This window comes from Aquarana catesbeiana, linkage group LG01, assembly GCF_042186555.1.
Source record: "Aquarana catesbeiana isolate 2022-GZ linkage group LG01, ASM4218655v1, whole genome shotgun sequence".
Classification (NCBI taxonomy): Eukaryota; Metazoa; Chordata; class Amphibia; order Anura; family Ranidae; genus Aquarana; species Aquarana catesbeiana.
This window is the reverse complement of record NC_133324.1, coordinates 314492811-314513785: the sequence shown is the minus strand read 5'-3', so window position 1 is coordinate 314513785 and position 20975 is coordinate 314492811. Positions and strand designations below refer to the sequence as shown.

The following is a 20975-nucleotide window of genomic DNA, read 5'->3' as shown; positions in this document are numbered from 1 at the left end:
AGACGAGGAGGAAGCGCGGCTTTTGAACAGTAGAATGGCCGCCGAATGGTATTATCACACGCTGATCGGTGCAGAGCGACACACGGAGGCATGCACAGGACACAGGTAGGATGCACACATACACAGGGACACATGCACAGGACACAGGGAAGCATGCAGCTGCAGATAGGCATTGTTGACCCTCTTTTCCACTTACAGTAGCTGCTGCATTTCTCACCCTCATCTTATACTCGGGTCAATAAGTTTTTCCCAGTTTTTTGTGGTAAATTAGGGGCCTCGACTTTTATACTCGGATCAACCTATACTCGAGTATATACGGTACTTCTCCTGTTGAAGAGTGTTTTTTTTTCTATTTTTCACCAGTTTTCCTTTCCTCCTTTTTGACACTTCTCTCAAGATCTGATTGTATATTGCCTTATGGCTCACTAGCAGTTTCCAGTTTGGTTACCCTCAGTGTTTACCTTGAGAACTGTGCTCAAATCCTGCATTTAGGTGCTCGCCTTGGCATATGGTGCAACAAGCGTAGTTAACCACAGGATGCTATACAGGTCCAAAGCTGTGGTCAATTCCTATGACACCCAGACCCTGAAGACTCCTTTGGGGATATACCCTCTGACGGACGAATTCTGGACCCTGGAGACTGTGGCGTGAAAAAGATAAGTCAAGGTTTCCCGGTACCTTTCACATACCAGGTCCTGGCTATACGGGTCTTGTTGGATCATTACTTAGATCTGTAGTACAAACTACACTATATTGTTTTACCTTACAAAACATGCCACAGTGCTAACCACACAAACGGTTTTGAAGGCACAGATTGAGTAATCTACACTTTTTTTGTGTTTTTATTTTTTTCCCTAGATGTTATCTTGCTTTAGTTGGCCTTGTAGGTAGCGTTGTTATTGCATTTACCTGTTAAAATTAGTGGCCTTTTTACCACCTCACTACTGGAAGCTCCTCTCTGGCTGGTAATGTAGTTCTTATACGATACACTTCAGACTGCCATTTTCTGTAACAATGCAAGCTAATCATTTGCTGTCTTGCCTGTTGCCTAATACCCCAGGGTTTTCACCTTCAAAATTTGTGCTGTTAATCCTTTGGCTTCTCACCTTATGCTGGCTACAGTGGACTCTGTGATTGAGGCAGTGTGCATTAGTCTCTGGCAAGATACGCCTAGTTCTGTACAGCATCTACCTCCTCCAATAACCACAAGAATAAATACAATAACAAGAAATAATGACACAAATTTCTATCAGCGCAAATAATAATAACCTTAATTACTATATAGTAAAATGAGTGGTAAGTGATATAACAAAATCCCACAAAAAAACAAAAATGGAAAAGATCCCCCTACCTGGCTGCTGCACACAAGGAAAATGCGCAAAGGATAATAACCTTAATCACTACGTAGTGATAAGTGTAGTAGGTGATGTGACAAAATCCCACCACAAACCAAAAATTGAAAAATACCCCCCCCCCCCACCTGGCTGCTGCACACACAGAAAATGTGTTCACTTCACATATAAAGTATACATAACAAAACAGTGTTGCGCTTCCTAAATAACTACCAATAAATCCTTAAAGAGAATAAATGATTAACTTGCAATAAAGCAAGATACTGAGTGCACAATCAAATATTCGTGTTCCCTGACTGGGAATAGTGAACAATTCACAATAATAAAATATACGTGTTCCCTATATGGGAATAGTAAATAGACAATAAAGATACAGTCCACACACTCAAAAAAAAATAATAGAATAAAAAATATGTCAAATGGGCTACTACACCACCGGTGACTTCTTCAGTAAGAACGCGTATAGGTTGAAGAAGTTGCAGTGGCAAAGTCATCCCTCGAGCATCTTGTCATTTCTATGCATCCTTAACCCCACACTGCTTAAGTGCTGCGTTTGTAACATTTTAATGTTTTTATGAGGAAATAAACCGTTTTGATATACAGAGAGCACTAGATTTTGCCTTTTCTGTTCCTATGTGCACCAGACCCCATTGAGGGAATCTGTACTGGCTGGTAACCACCTAATCAGCCGGAGGCAGCACGGATGGAATAGGAGTTCCATGACCAGCTGATTTGTTTATATCCCTGAGAGGGAACCTGCTTTTTCTGACCTTCTGGTGAAACAGGGGTCAGAACGTGAGGTGAGCGGCTAGGATATTGAGGTGGAGGAGAGCACTTGCATTTTCAAAGTTTATGCACTAATGGGGTGTTGTGCGTTTTTGTGCAGAAGATTCTGAGGATTATTTTTGTGCATTTGGACTCTTATGGTGAACAATACATAATAATAAAATATACGTATTCCTTATATGGGTCTAATGAACAATAGACAATAAAGTCCACACACTCAAAAAAAATAAAAGAATAAAAATAAGAGTCCAAATGCACAAAAATAATCCTTAGAGTTTTCTGCACAAAAACGCACAACACCCCATTAGTGCATAAACTTTGAAAATGCAAGTGCTCTCCTCCACTTCAATATCCTAGCCTCAATATTCCATCCGTGCTGCCTCCGGCTGATTAGGTGGGTACCAGCCAGTACAGATTCCCTCAATGGGGTCTGGTGCAGATAGGAACAGAAAAGGCAAAATCTAGTGCTCTCTGTATATCAAAACGGTTTATTTCCTCATAAAAACATTAAAACGTTACAAACGCAGCACTTGAGCAGTGTGGGGTTAACCACTTAAGGACCGCCTAACGCCGATTTACGTCGGCAAGGCGGCACGGGCAGGCAAAATCACGTACATGTACGTGATTTGCCTCTCGCGGGTGGGGGGTCCGATCGGACCCCCCCCCGGTGCCCGAAGCGGTCCCGTTCTGTTCCCCGGCGATCCGAGATGAGGGGGAGGCCATCCGTTCGTGGCCCCCCCCTCGCGATCGCCGCCGGCCAATGGGAACACTCCTTTGCTGCTGTATGCTAAACAGCAGCAAAGGAAATGATGTCATCTCCCCTCGGCTCGGTATTCCGTTCCAGCGCCGAGGGGAGAAGACATCAATGTAAGTGCACAACACACTACACACACAGTAGAACATGCCAGGCATACAAAACACCCCGATCCCCCCCCCGATCGCCCCCCGATCCCCCCCCAATCACCCCCCCCCCCCTGTCACAAACTGACACCAGCAGGTTTTTTTTTTTTTTTTTCTGATTACTGCATAGTGTCAGTTTGTGACAGTTACAGTGTTGGGACAGTGAGTATTACCCCCCTTTAGGTCTAGGATACCCCCCTAACCCCCCCCTAATAAAGTTTTAACCCCTTGATCACCCCCCATCGCCAGTGTCGCTAAGCGATCATTTTTCTGATCGCTGTATTAGTGTCACTGGTGACGCTAGTTAGTGAGGTAAATATTTAGGTTCGCCGTCAGCGTTTTATAGTGACAGGGACCCCCATATACTACCTAATAAATGTTTTAACCCCTTGATTGCCCCCTAGTTAACCCTTTCACCACTGATCACCGTATAACCGTTACGGGTGACGCTGGTTAGTTTGTTTATTTTTTATAGTGTCAGGGCACCCGCCGTTTATTACCGAATAAAGGTTTAGCCCCCTGATCGCCCGGCGGTGATATGCGTCGCCCCAGGCAGCGTCAGATTAGCGCCAGTACCGCTAACACCCACGCACGCAGCATGCGCCTCCCTTAGTGGTATAGTATCTGATCGGATCAATATCTGATCCGATCAGATCTATACTGGCGTCCCCAGCAGTTTAGGGTTCCCAAAAACACAGTGTTAGCGGGATCAGCCCAGATACCCGCTAGCACCTGCGTTTTGCCCCTCCGCCCAGCCCACCCAAGTGCAGTATCGATCGATCACTGTCACTTACAAAACACTAAACGCATAACTGCAGCGTTCGCAGAGTCAGGCCTGATCCCTACGATCGCTAACAGTTTTTTTGGTAGCATTTTGGTGAACTGGCAAGCAAGCACCAGGCAGCGTCAGGTTAGCGCCAGTAGCGCTAACACCCACGCACGCACCGTACACCTCCCTTAGTGGTATAGTATCTGATCAGATCAATATCTGATCCGATCAGATCTATACTAGCGTCCCCAGCAGTTTAGGGTTCCCAAAAACGCAGTGTTAGCGGGATCAGCCCAGATACCTGCTAGCACCTGCGTTGTGCCCCTCCGCCCGGCCCAGCCCAGCCCACCCAAGTGCAGTATCGATCGATCACTGTCACTTACAAGGCACTAAACGCATAACTGCAGCGTTCGCAGAGTCAGGCCTGATCCCTGCGATCGCTAACAGTTTTTTTGGTAGCATTTTGGTGAACTAGCAAGCACCGGCCCCAGGCAGCGTCAGGTTAGCGCCAGTACCACTAACACCCACGCACGCAGCATACGCCTCCTTTAGTGGTATAGTATCTGAACGGATCAATATCTGATCCGATCAGATCTATACTGGCGTCCCCAGCAGTTTAGGGTTCCCAAAAACGCAGTGTTAGCGGGATCAGCCCAGATACCTGCTAGCACCTGCGTTTTGCCCCTCCGCCCGGCCCAGTCCAGCCCACCCAAGTGCAGTATCGATCGATCACTGACACTTACAAAACACTAAACGCATAACTGCAGCGTTCGCAGAGTCAGACCTGATCCCTGCGATCGCTAACAGTTTTTTTGGAAGCTTTTTATTGAACTGGCAAGCACCAGCGGCCTAGTACACCCCGGTCGTAGTCAAACCAGCGCTGCAGTAACACTTGGTGACGTGGCGAGTCCCATAAGTGCAGTTCAAGCTGGTGAGGTGGCAAGCACAAGTAGTGTCCCGCTGCCACCAAAAAGACAAACACAGGCCCGTCGTGCCCATAGTGCCCTTCCTGCTGCATTCGCCAATCCTAATTGGGAACCCACCACTTCTGCAGCGCCCGTACTTCCCTCATTCACATCCCCAACCAAATGCAGTCGGCTGCATGAGAGGCATTTTCTTTATGTCCTCCCGAGTACCCCTACCCAACGAACCCCCCCAAAAAGATGTTGTGTCTGCAGCAAGCGCGAATATAGGCGTGACACCCGCTATTATTGTCCCTCCTGTCCTGACAATCCTGGTCTTTGCATTGGTGAATGTTTTGAACGCTACCATTCACTAGTTGAGTATTAGCGTAGGGTACAGCATTGCACAGACTAGGCACACTTTCACAGGGTCTCCCAAGATGCCATCGCATTTTGAGAGACCCGAACCTGGAACCGGTTACCGTTATAAAAGTTAGTTACAAAAAAAGTGTAAAAAAAAAATATATATATATAAAATAAAAAAAAATAGTTGTCGTTTTTTATTGTTCTTTCTCTCTATTCTCTCTCTCTATTGTTCTGCTCTTTTTTTACTGTATTCTATTCTGCAGTGTTTTATTGTTATTGTTATTATGTTTTATCATGTTTGTTTTTCAGGTATGTAATTATTTATACTTTACTGTTTACTGTGCTTTATTGTTAACCATTTTTTTGTCTTCAGGTACGCCATTCACAACTTTGAGTGGTTATACCAGAATGATGCCTGCAGGTTTAGGTATCATCTTGGTATCATTCTTTTCAGCCAGCGGTCGGCTTTCATGTAAAAGCAATCCTAGCGGCTAATTAGCCTCTAGACTGCCTTTACAAGCCGTGGGAGGGAATGCCCCCCCCCCCCCCCACCGTCTTCCGTGTTTTTCTCTGGCTCTCCTGTCTCAACAGGGAACCTGAGAATGCAGCCGGTGATTCAGCCAGCTGACCATAGAGCTGATCAGAGACAAGAGTGGCTCCAAACATCTCTATGGCCTAAGAAACCGGAAGCTACGAGCATTTTATGACTTAGATTTCGCCGGATGTAAATAGCGCCATTGGGAAATTGGGGAAGCATTTTATCACACCGATCTTGGTGTGGTCAGATGCTTTGAAGGCAGAGGAGAGATCTAGGGTCTAATAGACCCCAATTTTTTCAAAAAAGAGTACCTGTCACTACCTATTGCTATCATAGGGGATATTTACATTCCCCGAGATAACAATAAAAATGATTTAAAAAAAAAAAAAAATGAAAGGAACAGTTTAAAAATAAGATAAAAAAGCAAAAAAATAATAAAGAAGAAAAAAAAAAAAAAAAAAAAGCACCCCTGTCGCCCCCTGCTCTTGCGCTAAGGCGAACGCAAGCGGCGGTCTGTCGTCAAACGTAAACAGCAATTGCACCATGCATGTGAGGTATCGCCGCGAAGGTCAGATCGAGGGCAGTAATTTTTGCAGTAGACCTCCTCTGCAAATCTAAAGTGGTAACCTGTAAAGGCTTTTAAAGGCTTTTAAAAATGTATTTATTTTGTTGCCACTGCACGTTTGTGCGCAATTGTAAAGCATGTCATGTTTGGTATCCATGTACTCGGTCTAAGATCATCTTTTTTATTTCATCAAACATTTGGGCAATATAGTGTGTTTTAGTGCATTAAAATTTAAAAAAGTGTGTTTTTTCCCCAAAAAATGCGTTTGAAAAATCGCTGCGCAAATACTGTGTGAAAAAAAAAAATGAAACACCCACCATTTTAATCTGTAGGGCATTTGCTTTAAAAAAATATATAATGTTTGGGGGTTCAAAGTAATTTTCTTGCAAAAAAAAAAAACTTTTTCATGTAAAAAATAAGTGTCAGAAAGGGCTTTGTCTTCAAGTGGTTAGAAGAGTGGGTGATGTGTGACATAAGCTTCTAAATGTTGTGCATAAAATGCCAGGACAGTTCAAAACCCCCCCAAATGACCCCATTTTGGAAAGTAGACACCCCAAGCTATTTGCTGAGAGGCATGTCGAGTCCATGGAATATTTTATATTGCGACACAAGTTGCGGGAAAGAGACAAATTTTTTTTTTTTTTTTTTTTTTTTGCACAAAGTTGTCACTAAATGATATATTGCTCAAACATGCCATGGGAATATGTGAAATTACACCCCAAAATACATTCTGCTGCTTCTCCTGAGTACGGGGATACCACATGTGTGAGACTTTTTGGGAGCCTAGCCGCGTACGGGACCCCGAAAACCAAGCACCGCCTTCAGGCTTTCTAAGGGCGTGAATTTTTGATTTCACTCTTCACTGCCTATCACAGTTTCGGAGGCCATGGAATGCCCAGGTGGCACAAAACCCCCCCAAATGACCCCATTTTGGAAAGTAGACACCCCAAGCTATTTGCTGAGAGGTATAGTGAGTATTTTGCAGACCTCACTTTTTGTCACAAAGTTTTGAAATTTGAAAAAAGAAAAAAAAAAAAAGTTTTTTCTTGTCTTTCTTCATTTTCAAAAACAAATGAGAGCTGCAAAATACTCACCATGCCTCTCAGCAAATAGCTTGGGGTGTCTACTTTCCAAAATGGGGTCATTTGGGGGGGTTTTGTGCCACCTGGGCATTCCATGGCCTCCGAAACGGTGTTAGGCAGTGAAGAGTAAAATCAAAAATTCACGCCCTTAAAAACGCTGAAGGCGGTGATTGGTTTTCGGGGTCCCGTACGCGGCTAGGCTCCCAAAAAGTCTCACACATGTGGTATCCCCGTACTCAGGAGAAGCAGCTAAATGTATTTTGGGGTGCAATTCCACATAGGCCCATGGCCTGTGTGAGCAATATATCATTTAGTGACAACTTTGTGCAAAAAAAAAAAAAAAAAAAAAAAAAAGTGTCACTTTCCCGCAACTTGTGTCAAAATATAAAATATTCCATGGACTCAATATGCCTCTCAGCAAATAGCTTGGGGTGTCTACTTTCCAAAATGGGGTCATTTGGGGGGGGGTTGTGCCACCTGGGCATTCCATGGCCTCCGAAACTGTGATAGGCAGTGAAGAGTGAAATCAAAAAGTTACACCCTTAGAAATCCTGAAGGCGGTGATTGGTTTTCGGGGTCCCATACGCGGCTAGGCTCCCAAAAAGTCCCACACATGTGGTATCCCCGTACTCAGGAGAAGTAGCTGAATATATTTTGGGGTGCAATTCCACATAGGCCCATGGCCTGTGTGAGCAATATATCATTTAGTGACAACTTTTTGTAAATATTTTTTTTTTTTTTTTTTTTTGTCATTATTCAATCACTTGGGACAAAAAAAATAAATATTCAATGGGTTCAACATGCCTATCAGCAATTTCCTTGGGGTGTCTACTTTCCAAAATGGGGTCATTTGGGGGGGTTTTGTACTGCCCTGCCATTTTAGCACCTCAAGAAATGACATAGGCAGTCATAAACTAAAAGCTGTGTAAATTCCAGAAAATGTACCCTAGTTTGTAGACGCTATAACTTTTGCGCAAACCAATAAATATACGCTTATTGACATTTTTTTTACCAAAGACATGTGGCCGAATACATTTTGGCCTAAATGTATGACTAAAATTGAGTTTATTGGATTTTTTTTATAACAAAAAGTAGAAAATATCATTTTTTTTCAAAATTTTCGGTCTTTTTCCGTTTATAGCGCAAAAAATAAAAACTGCAGAGGTGATCAAATACCATCAAAAGAAAGCTCTATTTGTGGGAAGAAAAGGACGCAAATTTCGTTTGGGTACAGCATTGCATGACCGCGCAATTAGCAGTTAAAGCGACGCAGTGCCAAATTGGAAAAAGACCTCTGGTCCTTAGGCAGCATAATGGTCCGGGGCTCAAGTGGTTAAGGATGCATAGAAATGACAAGATGCTCGAGGGATGACTTTGCCACTGCAACTTCTTCAACCTATACGCGTTCTTACTGAAGAAGTCACCGGTGGTGTAGTAGCCCATTTGACATATTTTTTGTGCATTTGGACTCTTATTTTTATTCTATTATTTTTTTTTGAGTGTGTGGACTGTATCTTTATTGTCTATTCACTATTCCCATATAGGGAACACGTATATTTTATTATTGTGTATTGTTCACTACTCCCAGTCAGGGAACACGAATATTTGATTGTGCACTCGGTATCTTGTTTTATTGCAAGTTAATCATCTATTCTCTTTAAGGATTTATTGGTAGTTATTTAGGAAGCGCAACACTGTTTTTTGTTATGTACAATTCCAGGAAAGCTTTTCCATAGCCTTGGTCAAGCCGACTGGGCTCTATATGATTATTGGCCTAACTTCTTGAGGTTATTTGCTGCCTTGTACCTTTTTTATGGAAGAGAAATTCAGAAACAGATGGCCTTTTCCCTCTGTGGACCCAGCCATTCTTGCACCAAATAATTAATCTACTGTTCCTATTGAGGGCATTCCCTCCTTAACCACCTCAATGCTGGACACTTACACCCCCTTCCTGTCCAGACCAATTTTCAGCTTTCAGCGCTCTCACACTTTGAATGACTATTACTCATTCATGCAACACTGTACCCATATGAAATTTGCGTCCTTTTTTTCACACAAATAGAGCTTTCTTTTGGTGGTATTTAATCACTAGTGGGTTTTTTTATTTTTTGTGCTAGAAATAAAAAAAACGTACGTTTTGTGGGAAAAAAATGCCTTTTTCTTTGTTTCTGTCATAAAATTTTGCAAATTAGTAATTTTTCTTCATAACTTTTGGCCAAAATTTATACTGCTACATATCTTTGATTAAAAATAACCCAATTAGTGTATATTATTTGGTCTTTGTGAAAGTTATAGAGTCTACAAAATATGGTGCCAATAACTGAAAATTTATCACATCTGATCACACCTGATGTACTGAGACACTAACAAGTCAGGAAAATACAAATACCCCCCAAATGACACCTTTTTAGAAAGTAGACATTCCAAGGTATGGAATGTCAATTTATAAGATATTTCTAACACATCGCATGTATATAGCAAAAATTACACCCCAAAATACATTCTGTTACTCATCCTGAGTATGGCGATACCACATGTGTGAGACTTTTACACAGCCTGACCACATACAGAGGCCCAACATTGAAGTAGTACCTTCACGCGTTCTAGGAGCATAAATTGCACATCTCTTTTCATTCCTACCTATCACACTTTTGAAGGTCCTTGAGCACCAGGACAGTGGAATTACGCACAAAATGACCCCATTTTGGAAAGCAAACACCCCAGCGTATATTCTATGAGGCATCGGCTGCAGATAGGTACTCGGGTACTCTAAGGGTGGTGACAGGTACTCGTATGAACTGTGACAGGTACTCGTATGGACTGTGACAGGTACTTGGGTACTCATATGGACTGTGACAGGTACTTTGATGGGTGGTGACAGGCCCTCTTTATGGGGGGGAATCAGTGTTATTGGTGTACACTATAAGTTGTAACGAGATGTTACCGCAATCTCCTTCTCACACACGATAGGTGTGTGAGGAGGAGAACCCGGTAACATCTTGTTACCGCTCTGTGTTTTACATTTAGTGATCGGCTGTGAAAGGAAAGGATCACAGCCGATCACGGGGTAAACCCGCCGCCGGCCAATGGCTGTTTACCAGTGTCGGTGACGAACAGTGTTCCCGGGAACACGCTGCCACTATCGTGCAGCGCGCTTGCGATCATGCGCCATACAAAGTGGGGCGGTACCATCTGTGATTGCCCGTGACTTCATCACGGCCGATCATGTGGTAAACAGCCATGCCCAATGACTGTGGTGGACTGGAGAACTCAACAATGAACATTCTCTTACTATGAAAAATCCTGTTCTTCCTGCAAGATAGCTATTGCCTTCAGCCCTACCATTCTGCATAGAAGTCCTAGTGAATGCAGGTTGTTAAATTTTCAGAATGTCCTTACTTTCTGTGCATGTACACAAAATTTTATGCTCTAGAACAGTGATGGCGAACCTTGGCACCCCAGATGTTTTGTAACTACTTTTGCCAATTACCTGAAGGTAGTGGCATATAACCATGGTCTTAGAATCTATTCGTGTCTATTGTACTCAAAGTTATGGAACAGGTACGTCAAAATTCCTGTTTCTCAATGTAAAAAAAATACAGTAATATTATTGGTGCAGAAAAACACAGCATAACAAAGTGTAACTACAGGCAAAAAAGTAGAACTACAGAAAAACTTCTTTTTTTTTCTCCTTAATTATGTATTAAGTAGGAGAAGGGGTCAGTTTGGTTTTGCCATCTGTGTTCCATTGGGGAGATTTCACTTCACTTCCTGTCCCATAGCCTAAACAGGAAGTGAGGGAATCCCTGGTTGTCACCAGGGTCTCCAGAATTTGCAACCCCTGTTGTAAGATTTACCCACTATTATTATTCTGGGGACAACTCAAGATTTAGGATTTTCTTTTACTTTTGGTGATAACTGTAAACAGGACAAATAGAGGGTGTAATTCTCTCCCAAATCATGAGATAGACAGACAAAAATACAAACCTCACAGGTGTTCTAGTTTCTCTTTACGCCAGCCTTTCTCAACCTTTTCAAGACAAGGGAACCCAAGAATTATTTTTCCGGCCACAGGGAATCCCTGCTAAAAATTACTATATCTACAACTCTTGATGCATTAGTGTAATGGTCAGTGGGAAGAATCTTTTTACACTTGTTACCCCCTTATAGATGGCTATAAAGATCAATTCTGTCAGTGGAAACTTATCTGAGAGGCAGCAATTGCTTCTTCCTCAAGGAACCCATAGCAACTCTGGAGGAACCCCGGTTGAGAAACCCTGCTATATGCCATCCAAAACTAAAAAAAAATGGTTCCTTTTGAAAAAATTCCCACTGAATCTAAAAGATAAAACTTTATCAGGTTGATAAATAACAAATATTTGTAAATTTTAAACTGCCATTTTGTGAAAAATGAAGGTATACAAATCCGTAACTAACTAAAAATTTGGAGGTTAGCCTCGCACCTATGCATCGTGGTAGCGACCAATCCGCAGAGTGTGTGCGTTAGGCACTCCATAACGTGAGCCTGCTTGTGTGAATAGACCCATAGTGTGTTGGTGCACCTTTTACTGAAAGAGACATGCTACTTTCTATTATGTGAAGGTTAGGAAGCTAACAATTACCTTCTGGCTTCAATATTCTGTCCCTTGTATGCACATAAGCATGGCTTACTTTACAGATATGCATACCTGTTCCAGGTTAGTTAATCAAATCTTATTGAACCCAGTTAGTCTATTAGCCAGACAACTGGCATCTTGAGAAAGGGAGCTGGTGATGGCAGCCCCCTGTGTCTCCTAGGAAGGGATCACTCTAAACCTTGGCATATGTGAAGAGAGAACATCATACAATAAATATGATTTGGTAGAGGGGGAAAAACCTTTTCAACAAAGTGCATAGACTGGTATCATGAAGTAAAAAATGTGTCAGGCTGAAGAATTTAAATTAAAGTAGATATAGCAATTTGTCTTGGAAACTGTACATTGTAGCATTTGTAATATTTACTGTGCCTGAGTGTGCTCACTATTGACAGCAGCTTTGTGATACATCTTCGTTTAAATAAAATTAGTATTTTGTCTTTTTTTTTTTTTTTCTTTTTTTTTTTTTAAAGAACCAAGGCAGGATTTTGGGGCTGGCGGACTGATAAAGCAGAAAATGTAAATAATTATGAAGCAAAGGTAAGAACAATTTTGCCTTATGTCATGAATGTGTTATTCATTTATGTGCTGCTTTCATTTTTTTATTTCTTGGTAATTTTTTGTTTGGTAAAAATTTGGGTTTATTCTTCTCTTCCATCAAGGTTTACTCTGCAAATAACGTCAATGTTATCACAAAAACACGGACTGAACATTTAACGGAAGAAGAAAAGTCACGGTATAAAGGTAACTTGGGCAGTTATGTCATGTTAAATAGTTGTACATAATTCTGCTTAGTCCTGACTTTAAATTACTGTTTTATGTATTAGTATGTAACTATTGCTGTTGAGTTTTGACCATTTCTGAAATTGGTCTATAACAAAACCTAACAACAAATGGACTGTAGATACATTTTAGTCTGAAATTTTTAAATTTAACAGTCTACCAAAAGACCTCATATTGTGTTGACCAATCAGGTTTCAGTTGTCCCTGCAAGTTTAAAAATAAAAGGAATAATCTGGTTGTGTACTTGCCACCGAAATTTAGAAACCAGTTGTTAGTTTGGGGGTTATTTTTGCATTTGCGATTGCTGAATCCATAATGAATAATAATAAATTCAATGCTTTTCTTGTATTAAGTTGAAGGTAAGGATTTATTTAGCATGTCAGGACACCAATGTTTAAAAGCTGCTGCTCTAAAAACTCTTGCTTACAACCACCATGCCAAGAATGATCGTAATCTCTGCATTTATGTGATCAACATATACAGGGAATTGTGTGTATAATGGAAGAGACTAAGGCTCGTTCACACTGTCGTGACCTGAAAGTCGTGCAACTCACAGGGTGACTTTAAAGCGACTTTGAAGCAACTTCAAGGAATGCCTGGGTAATCTTCCTGTAATGTCAGATCCAAATCACATCAGTTAAGATGAGGATCCGACTTGGAGGCAACTTCCGTTAAAGTCTATGGGCACAAGTCGGATAGAGGTCACCTTGTAGTACAGAAACCTTTTCTAAAATCTGAGCTACTTCAATAGTGCTAATTAGGACTCTTGTTGACTAAAATGGGATTTCACGTGCCTTGGGGGTTTCACAAGTCAGATCCCAAGTCTCGGGAGTGTGAACCGAGCCTAAATGCTTGGGTGAAGTGTAGCCTTATAAAGTTGTCACTGCATTATACAAAAAAAATTATACAGTAGATGTAAAGCCACCACTGATGGGTAGATAAAAGGAACAGTGCTTCAGCTGATAGGAGGTAGAATGAATAGCTTTTACATGTGCCTCACATGCCTTGTAGTATGTTTGCACCTAGTTCACTTTGACTGACTAGGTGGGGTCCACACTCCATGCACTAACAACCAAATACAATAAATGTCTCAGAGCTTCACTGCTGTTATGGGAGTATCCCAATAATTGAATCACAATAGGAAATTGACAGCGTTGCTACTCTGAACCATTCTTAAGGCACTCACCCCTGAATTAAACAGTGTCCTTTCATTATGATTCAAACAAATGGGATGTCCCTGTAGATAGAGTACAGCATTGGGACCTTTGCAACATGTATGTTGCAGCTTCTCCAAGCCCACAGTATCTCATCGCAGTCTCCTGGGTTTACACTCTCTATTCAGGTACTGGCAGAGATAGAGCACATCTTGCTCCAAAATGCAAAGTGAATGCATTCAACTCAGGTCCCTGCCTATCGGTCATGCCTCTTGACATTTTTTACCCACATTGGGCTTTGTCGTAGAGACACGATTGAGCCTAATGTAGGTGAAACATGTCAGAGGGGTCTGGCTGATGGGCGGCGACTTAAGCCAATTGGCTCCCTTTAAGTGGAACTTCACCCAAAAAGTGAGGTTCTGCTTTTCCAGCACTTCCCCCGCTCCTCTAACACTTTTTTTAGGGGAGAGTTAGGTATCTAGTTTTGACAGGTACCCCCCACTTCCGCTCGAACCACCTATGCCCCCCTCTTTTCCATGCAGCTTTCTGAGATGTGTCACAGGTCCCAGAAAGTTGTGGGACCATTCACAAAGTGCACCTCGGCTCACGCATGCCCAATAGGAAGCCGGCTGTGAACTCGCTAGGACTCGCAACCAACTTCCATAATAAAGATGTCGGGGACCCGAAAACCGATGAAGAAATGGTTTGGATGTGGACAGGGCTGGATATCTGGACAGGTAAGTGTCGTTATATGAAAGTTAGCAGCTACAGTTTTTGTAGCTGCTGACTTTTTTTTTTTTTTTTTTTTTTTTTAAGGGGCCACTAAACATCCTCTTTGTTTTGAACTTTAGTGTGAAGATAACTAATGTGTGGCAGTACTTGTATGTTGTAGCAATACACTGTTCTGCGCAAATGATAATTTTATAATAATGGGTGGGGCTTAGCAGTGATCTTTATTCCAGGAAGTTTGTACTTCTATAAAACACTGCCTGAAATTTCAGATGTGTTTAAAGGTAGTTCTGCAGCAGCCAGTAGTGGCTTTAGTGCAGCATCAAAGGCCCACTGAGTTTTTTTATGATGTTCTGTGCAATATTTTATATATCGGTTTTTAGAGATGGCTAGTGCAGGAAAGCTGACCAAAAGGTTTTTATACATGCTCATGTCAAGTAGAATATATTTGTATTTATCATGTTTTCCTTCAGCTGACAGAAACTTTTTGGAGTCGTTACTTGGAACTGTAGAGCACCAGTTTGGAGCTCAGGGGGTAAGTGACACAGCTGATCACGTCTTATTTGGGGCTTTAATACTTCTACACGTGCAGTGCCTCACTCATTTAGCCCTAAAGATCAAAGTGCATGGGTGTGTTTTTAAAATGTATGTGTTTGTGTGTGTGTGTATGTATGTATGTATGTATGTATGTGTGTGTATATGTATGTGTGTGTGTGTATGTGTATGTGTGTGTGTATGTGTGTATATATATATATATATATATATATATATATATATATATATATATATATATATATATATATATATATATATATATATATATATATATATATATATATATATATATATATATATACACACACACTACTTTATCTCACAAAAGTGATTACAACCCTCACATTATTATTTTTTGTAAATATTTTATTACCTTATAAGCTAAGTTTTTCAGCACATTTTTTTTGTGCTGAAAGTGCCCCCCTCGGCTTATACTTGAGTCAATCACTTTTCTGCAGCAAAAAATGTCATTTTCCGAACTGACTGATGTTCCTAGCACCAAGTGACCCTGAGATTCAGGGCCCCAAAAATCGGTTCAGAAAATGTCAAGCACTTTTCTGCAGCAGAGAATGACATTTTCCGAACCCACTTTGGGGCCCCATATCTCTGGGCCACCAAATTTGGTGTGCAAACCCACTGGAACTAGCACCACAATATATCCAAAGCTGATGTTCCTAGCACCAAGTGAGCCCGAGATATGGGGCCCCAAAGTCTGTTTGGGAAATGTGTCTCTGCTGCAGAAAAGTGCTTGACATTTTCTGAACCGATTTTTGGGGCCCTGTATCTCAGGGCCACTTGGTGCTAGGAACCCCAGCTTTGGATATATTGCGGTGCTAGTTCCACTGGGTTTGCACACCAAATTTGGGGTGCCTAGCACTAAGTGGCCCCGAGGTACGGGGCCCCAAATTCGGTAAACTGTGTCCATCTGCAGCAATGTCATTTCGGGACCCTTTGGGTCCAGAGACCCCAAATTTTGGCTGCTGCTAGGGGACATCTAGGAACCCTTAACTACCGAGTTTGAAGTTAGGGGGACCTATGGCTGCAAATGGGCACAGTGAGGCTGCAAATGGGCATTGTTGACCCCCTTTTCCACTTACAGTAGCTGCGCATTTCTCACCCTAGGCTTATACTCGAGTCAATAAGTTTTCCCAGTTTTTTGTGGTAAAATGAGGTGCCTTGGCTTAAATTCGGGTCGACTTATACTCGAGTATATAATATCTCTTCATGTGGCAACACTGAAGAAATGACACTTTGCTACTATGTAAAGTAGTGAGTGTACAGCTTGTATTACAGTGTAAATTTGCTGTCCCCTCAAAATAACTCAACACACAGCCATTAATGTCTAAACCACTGGCAACAAAAGTGAGTATACCCCTAAGTGAAAATGTCCAAATTGCGTTCAAAGTGTCAATATTTTGTGTGGCCACCATTATTTTCCAGCACTGACTTAACCTGGGCACCTTACTTGGGCATGGAGTTCACCAGAGCTTCACAGGTTACCACTGGAGTCCTCTTCCACTCCTCCATGATGACATCACGGAGCTGGTGGATGTTGGAGACCTTGCGCTCCTCCACCTTCTGTTTGAGGATGCCCCACAGATGCTCAATAGGGTTTAGGTCTGGAGACATACTTTGCCAGTCCATCACCTTTACCCTCAGCTTCTTTAGCAAGGCATTGGTCATCTTGGAGGTGTGTTTGGGGTCGTTTTTTGGTTACTGCCCTGCACCTCAGTCTCCGAAGGAGGGGATCATGCTCTGCTTCAGTATGTCACAGTACATGTTGGCATTCATGGTTTCCTCAATGAACTGTAGCTCCCCAGTGCCGGCAGCACTCGTGCAGCCCCAGACCATGACGCTCCCACCACCATGCTTGACTGTAGGCAAGACAAACTTGTCTTTGTACTCCTCACCTTGCCGCCACACACGCTTGACACCATCTGAACCAAATAAGTTTATCTTGGTCTCATCAGACCACAGGACATGGTTCTAGTAATCCATGTCCTAAGTCTGCTTGTCTTCAGTAAACTGTTTGTGGGCTTTCTTCTTCATCATCTTTAGAAGAGGCTTCCTTCTGGGACGAGAGCCATGCAGACAAATTTGATGCAGTGTGCAGCGTATGGTCTGAGCACTGACAGGCTGACCTCCCAACCCTTCAACCTCTGCAGCAATGCTGGCAGCACTGATACGTCTATTTCCCAAAGACAAACTCCTGGATGTGACGCTGAGCACGTGCACTCAACTTCTTTGGATGACCATGGCGAAGCCTGTTGGAACCTGTCCTGTTAAACCGCCGTATGGTCTTGGCAACTGTGCTGCAGCTCAGTTTCAGGGTTTTGGCAATCTTATAGCCTAGGCCATCTTTATGTAGAGCAACAATTTTTTTTTTTTTTTCCAATCCTCAGAGAGTTCTTTGCCATGAGGTGCCATGTTGAACTTCCAGTGACCAGTATATGAGAGTGAGAGCAATAACACCAAATTTAACACACCTGTTCCCCATTCACACCTAAGACCTTGTAACACTGAGTCACATGACACCAGGGAGGGAAAATGGCTAATTGGTCCCAATTTGGACATTTTCACTTAGGGGTGTACTCACTTTTGTTGCCAGTGGTTTAGACATTAATGGCTGTGTGTTGAGTAATTTTGAGGGGACAGCAAATTTACACTGTTATACAAGCAGTACACTCACTACTTGTAGCAAAGTGTCATTTCTTCAGTGTTGTCACATGAAAAGATAGAATTAAATATTTACAAAAATGTGAGGTGTTTACTCACTTTTGTGAGATACTGTGTGTGCGTTTTATATATACAGTGAGGACTGAAAGTATTCAGACCCCCTTTAATTTTTCACTCTGTTATATTGCAGCCATTTGCTAAAAACATTTAAGTTCATTTTTTCCTCATTAATGTGCACACAGCACCCCATATTGACAGAAAAACACAGAATTGTTGACATTTTTGCAGATTTATTAAAAAAGAAAAACTGAAATATCACATGGTCCTAAGTATTCAGACCCTTTGCTGTGACACTCATATATTTAACTCAGGTGCTGTCAATTTCTTCTGATCATCCTTGAGATGGTAGTCCAGCTGTGTTTGATTATACTGATTGGACTTGATTAGGAAAGCAACACACCTGTCTATATAAGACCTTACAGCTCACAGTGCATGTCAGAGCAAATGAGAATCATGAGGTCAAAGGAACTGCTTGAAGAGCTCAGAAACAGAATTGTGGCAAGGCACAGATCTGGCCAAAGTTACCAAAAAAAAACTCTGCTGCACTTAAGGTTCCTAAGAGCACAGTGGCCTCCATAATCCTTAAATGGACGTTTGGGACGACCAGAACCCTTCCTAGAGCTGGCCGTCCAGCCAAACTGAGCTATCGGGGGAGAAGAGCCTTGGTGAGAGAGGTAAAGAAGAACCCAAAGATTACTGTGGCTGAGCTCGAGAGATGGAGATGGGAGAAAGTTGTAGAAAGTCGACCATCACTGCAGCCCTCCACCAGTAAGGGCTTTATGGCAGAGTAGCCCAATGGAAGCCTCTCAGTGCAAGACACATAAAAGCCCGCGTGGAGTTTGCTAAAAAAACACCTGAAGGACTCCAAGATGGTGAGAAATAAGATTCTCTGGTCTGACGAAACCAAGATAGAAATTTTTGGCCTTAATTCTAAGCGGTATGTGTGGAGAAAACCAGGCACTGCTCATTACTTGTTCAATACAGTCCCAACAGTGAAGCATGGTGGTGGCAACATCATGCTGTGGGGGTGTTTTTCAGCTGCAGGGACAGGACGACTGGTTGCAATCAAGGGAAAGATGAATGCGGCCAAGTACAGGGATATCCTGGACGAAAACCTTCTCTAGAGTGCTCAGGACCTCACACTGGGCCGAAGGTTTACCTTCCAACAAGACAATGACCCTAAGCACACAGCTAAAATAACGAACAACAACTCCGTGACTGTTCTTGAACGGCCCAGCCAGAGCCCTGACTTAAACCCAATTGAGCATCTCTGGAGAGACCTAAAAATGGCTGTCCACCAACGTTTACCATCCAACCTGACAGAACTGGAGAGGATCTGCAAGGAGGAACGGCAGAGGATCCCCAAATCCAGGTGTGAAAAACTTGTTGCATCTTTCCCAAAAAGACTCATGGCTGTATTAGATCAAAAGGGTGCTTCTGCTAAATACTGAGCAAAGGGTCTGACTACTTAGGACCATGTGATATTTCAGTTTTTCATTTTTAATAAATCTGCAAAAATGTCAACAATTCTGTGTTTTTCTGTCAATATGGGGTGCTGTGTGTACATTAATGAGGAATAAAAATGAACTTTAAACGATTTTAGCAAATGGCTGCAATATAACAAAGGGTAAAGAATTTAAGGGGGTCTGAATACTTTCCGTCCCCACTGTATATATTATACATGCATATTATACATGCATGTTTTTGGCATTCACGTGTATAGGTTTTTTTTTCGTACTGTAACCCTATAATGTTCTTGTACTGTTATGTCCTATGTGGATATATGTAAATCCAACATGCATACTCTGTGTGTATGAGTTTGATATGAATAAATTGGTTCCAGAGTCTCTATTCCTGTCAAATATACATAATACAAATAAAGACTATTTGCAGACAGTTGGAGACAAGAACTTCCAGTTTGTGGCACTGCCATTCAGGCTTTTCTCTGCACCCTGATGTTCACAAAAGTTCTTACCCCTCTTCTGGCTCTAAGAACCCAAGGCATTCATATGACAAGTAACCAGGACAACCTGTCGCTGAGGGACCTTGTCTGCCACTTCCAAGAACCAATCAGTTCCTCTAAACTTTTGACTAGATAATTAACTTTCCAAAGTCTGCCCTCCTTCAGCCATCTGATTATCTGGAGTACCTCGGTCTAATCTTGGACACAGCCCAGGCCAGAATCTTCCTCTCTCAAGACAAGATTGCCTCCCTAAGGATGAGCTTCTTGGACTCTCAGGTCGCAAGGACATCCCTCAATTTGCTTCTGAATGAGAGTTCTGTGCCTCATGGTGACCTCCTTCGAGACAGTTTCCTTTGCCCAGTATTACATCAGACAAGATGAGTGTTGTACTTACAATACAGGCACGCTTCTCAGGTACTCACAAATAGAGTATTGTGTGTCTATTGTGAGTACCTGAGTATATTGTGTATTGGGAGTCCCCAAGTAATATTCTCAGGAAGCTAGTTAGTTAATTTGAACAGAGAATAAATCCCAATCCCCATTAATTTTAGTGGGTATGATGCCCGGCGGGTGTGGAGATCAGACTCTGTGTATATCTTGCGGCATGTATGCGTTCCTTGATCATGCGATCAAGGGCGAATACTGCTGTGCAAAATGTAAGCATGTTTTTTCCCTGGAAGCCCAGGTTCTGAATCTAGGGAAGCAACTGTCAAAACCGAGAAGACTCTCCATATTAAAGGAGAGTTGGAATCGTACCCGGCAGGGGCCAGCACAGAGCCGGGTGGAGATAAAGAGGGGCAGGCACCAAAGCAGAGTAGATGGGTGATGGTCAGGAAGGCTAGAGGGGAAAGTGCCAGGGAGACAGGTCCTGGGCTGGAACATCCCAATAAGTATGCCCCATTGAGTGACATTGGTGAAACCGGTCAGGGACCAGTATTGCTGGAGCTGAGTGACTCCCATAGCTGCCAGGAAAATAACTCTTCCAGTAAAGTTGGGAGTGAAGTCAAGGGAAAGGAAAGACAGATTCTGGTGGTAGGGGACTCAGTTCTCAGAAGGACAGAGAGGGCAATCTGTCACAAAGACCTGAAGCACCGAACTGTATGTTTCGGGCGATCGGGTTCGGCACATCACAGATCTGGCGGACAGATTGCTGGGAGGCGC

The 20975-nt window shown here is 42.5% G+C and overlaps 1 protein-coding gene across 1 annotated transcript in view; it reads left to right on the top strand.

Moving 5' to 3' along the window:
• ANKRD13A (ankyrin repeat domain 13A) overlaps positions 1-20975 on the top strand; it is a 103787-nt gene that overhangs the window by 49634 nt on the left and 33178 nt on the right. Inside the window, exons 8-10 of the mRNA XM_073629575.1 lie at positions 12368-12434; positions 12557-12638; positions 15034-15095. Coding sequence (XP_073485676.1) covers positions 12368-12434; positions 12557-12638; positions 15034-15095 — 211 coding nt within the window. The remainder of the gene's footprint in view (positions 1-12367; positions 12435-12556; positions 12639-15033; positions 15096-20975) is intronic.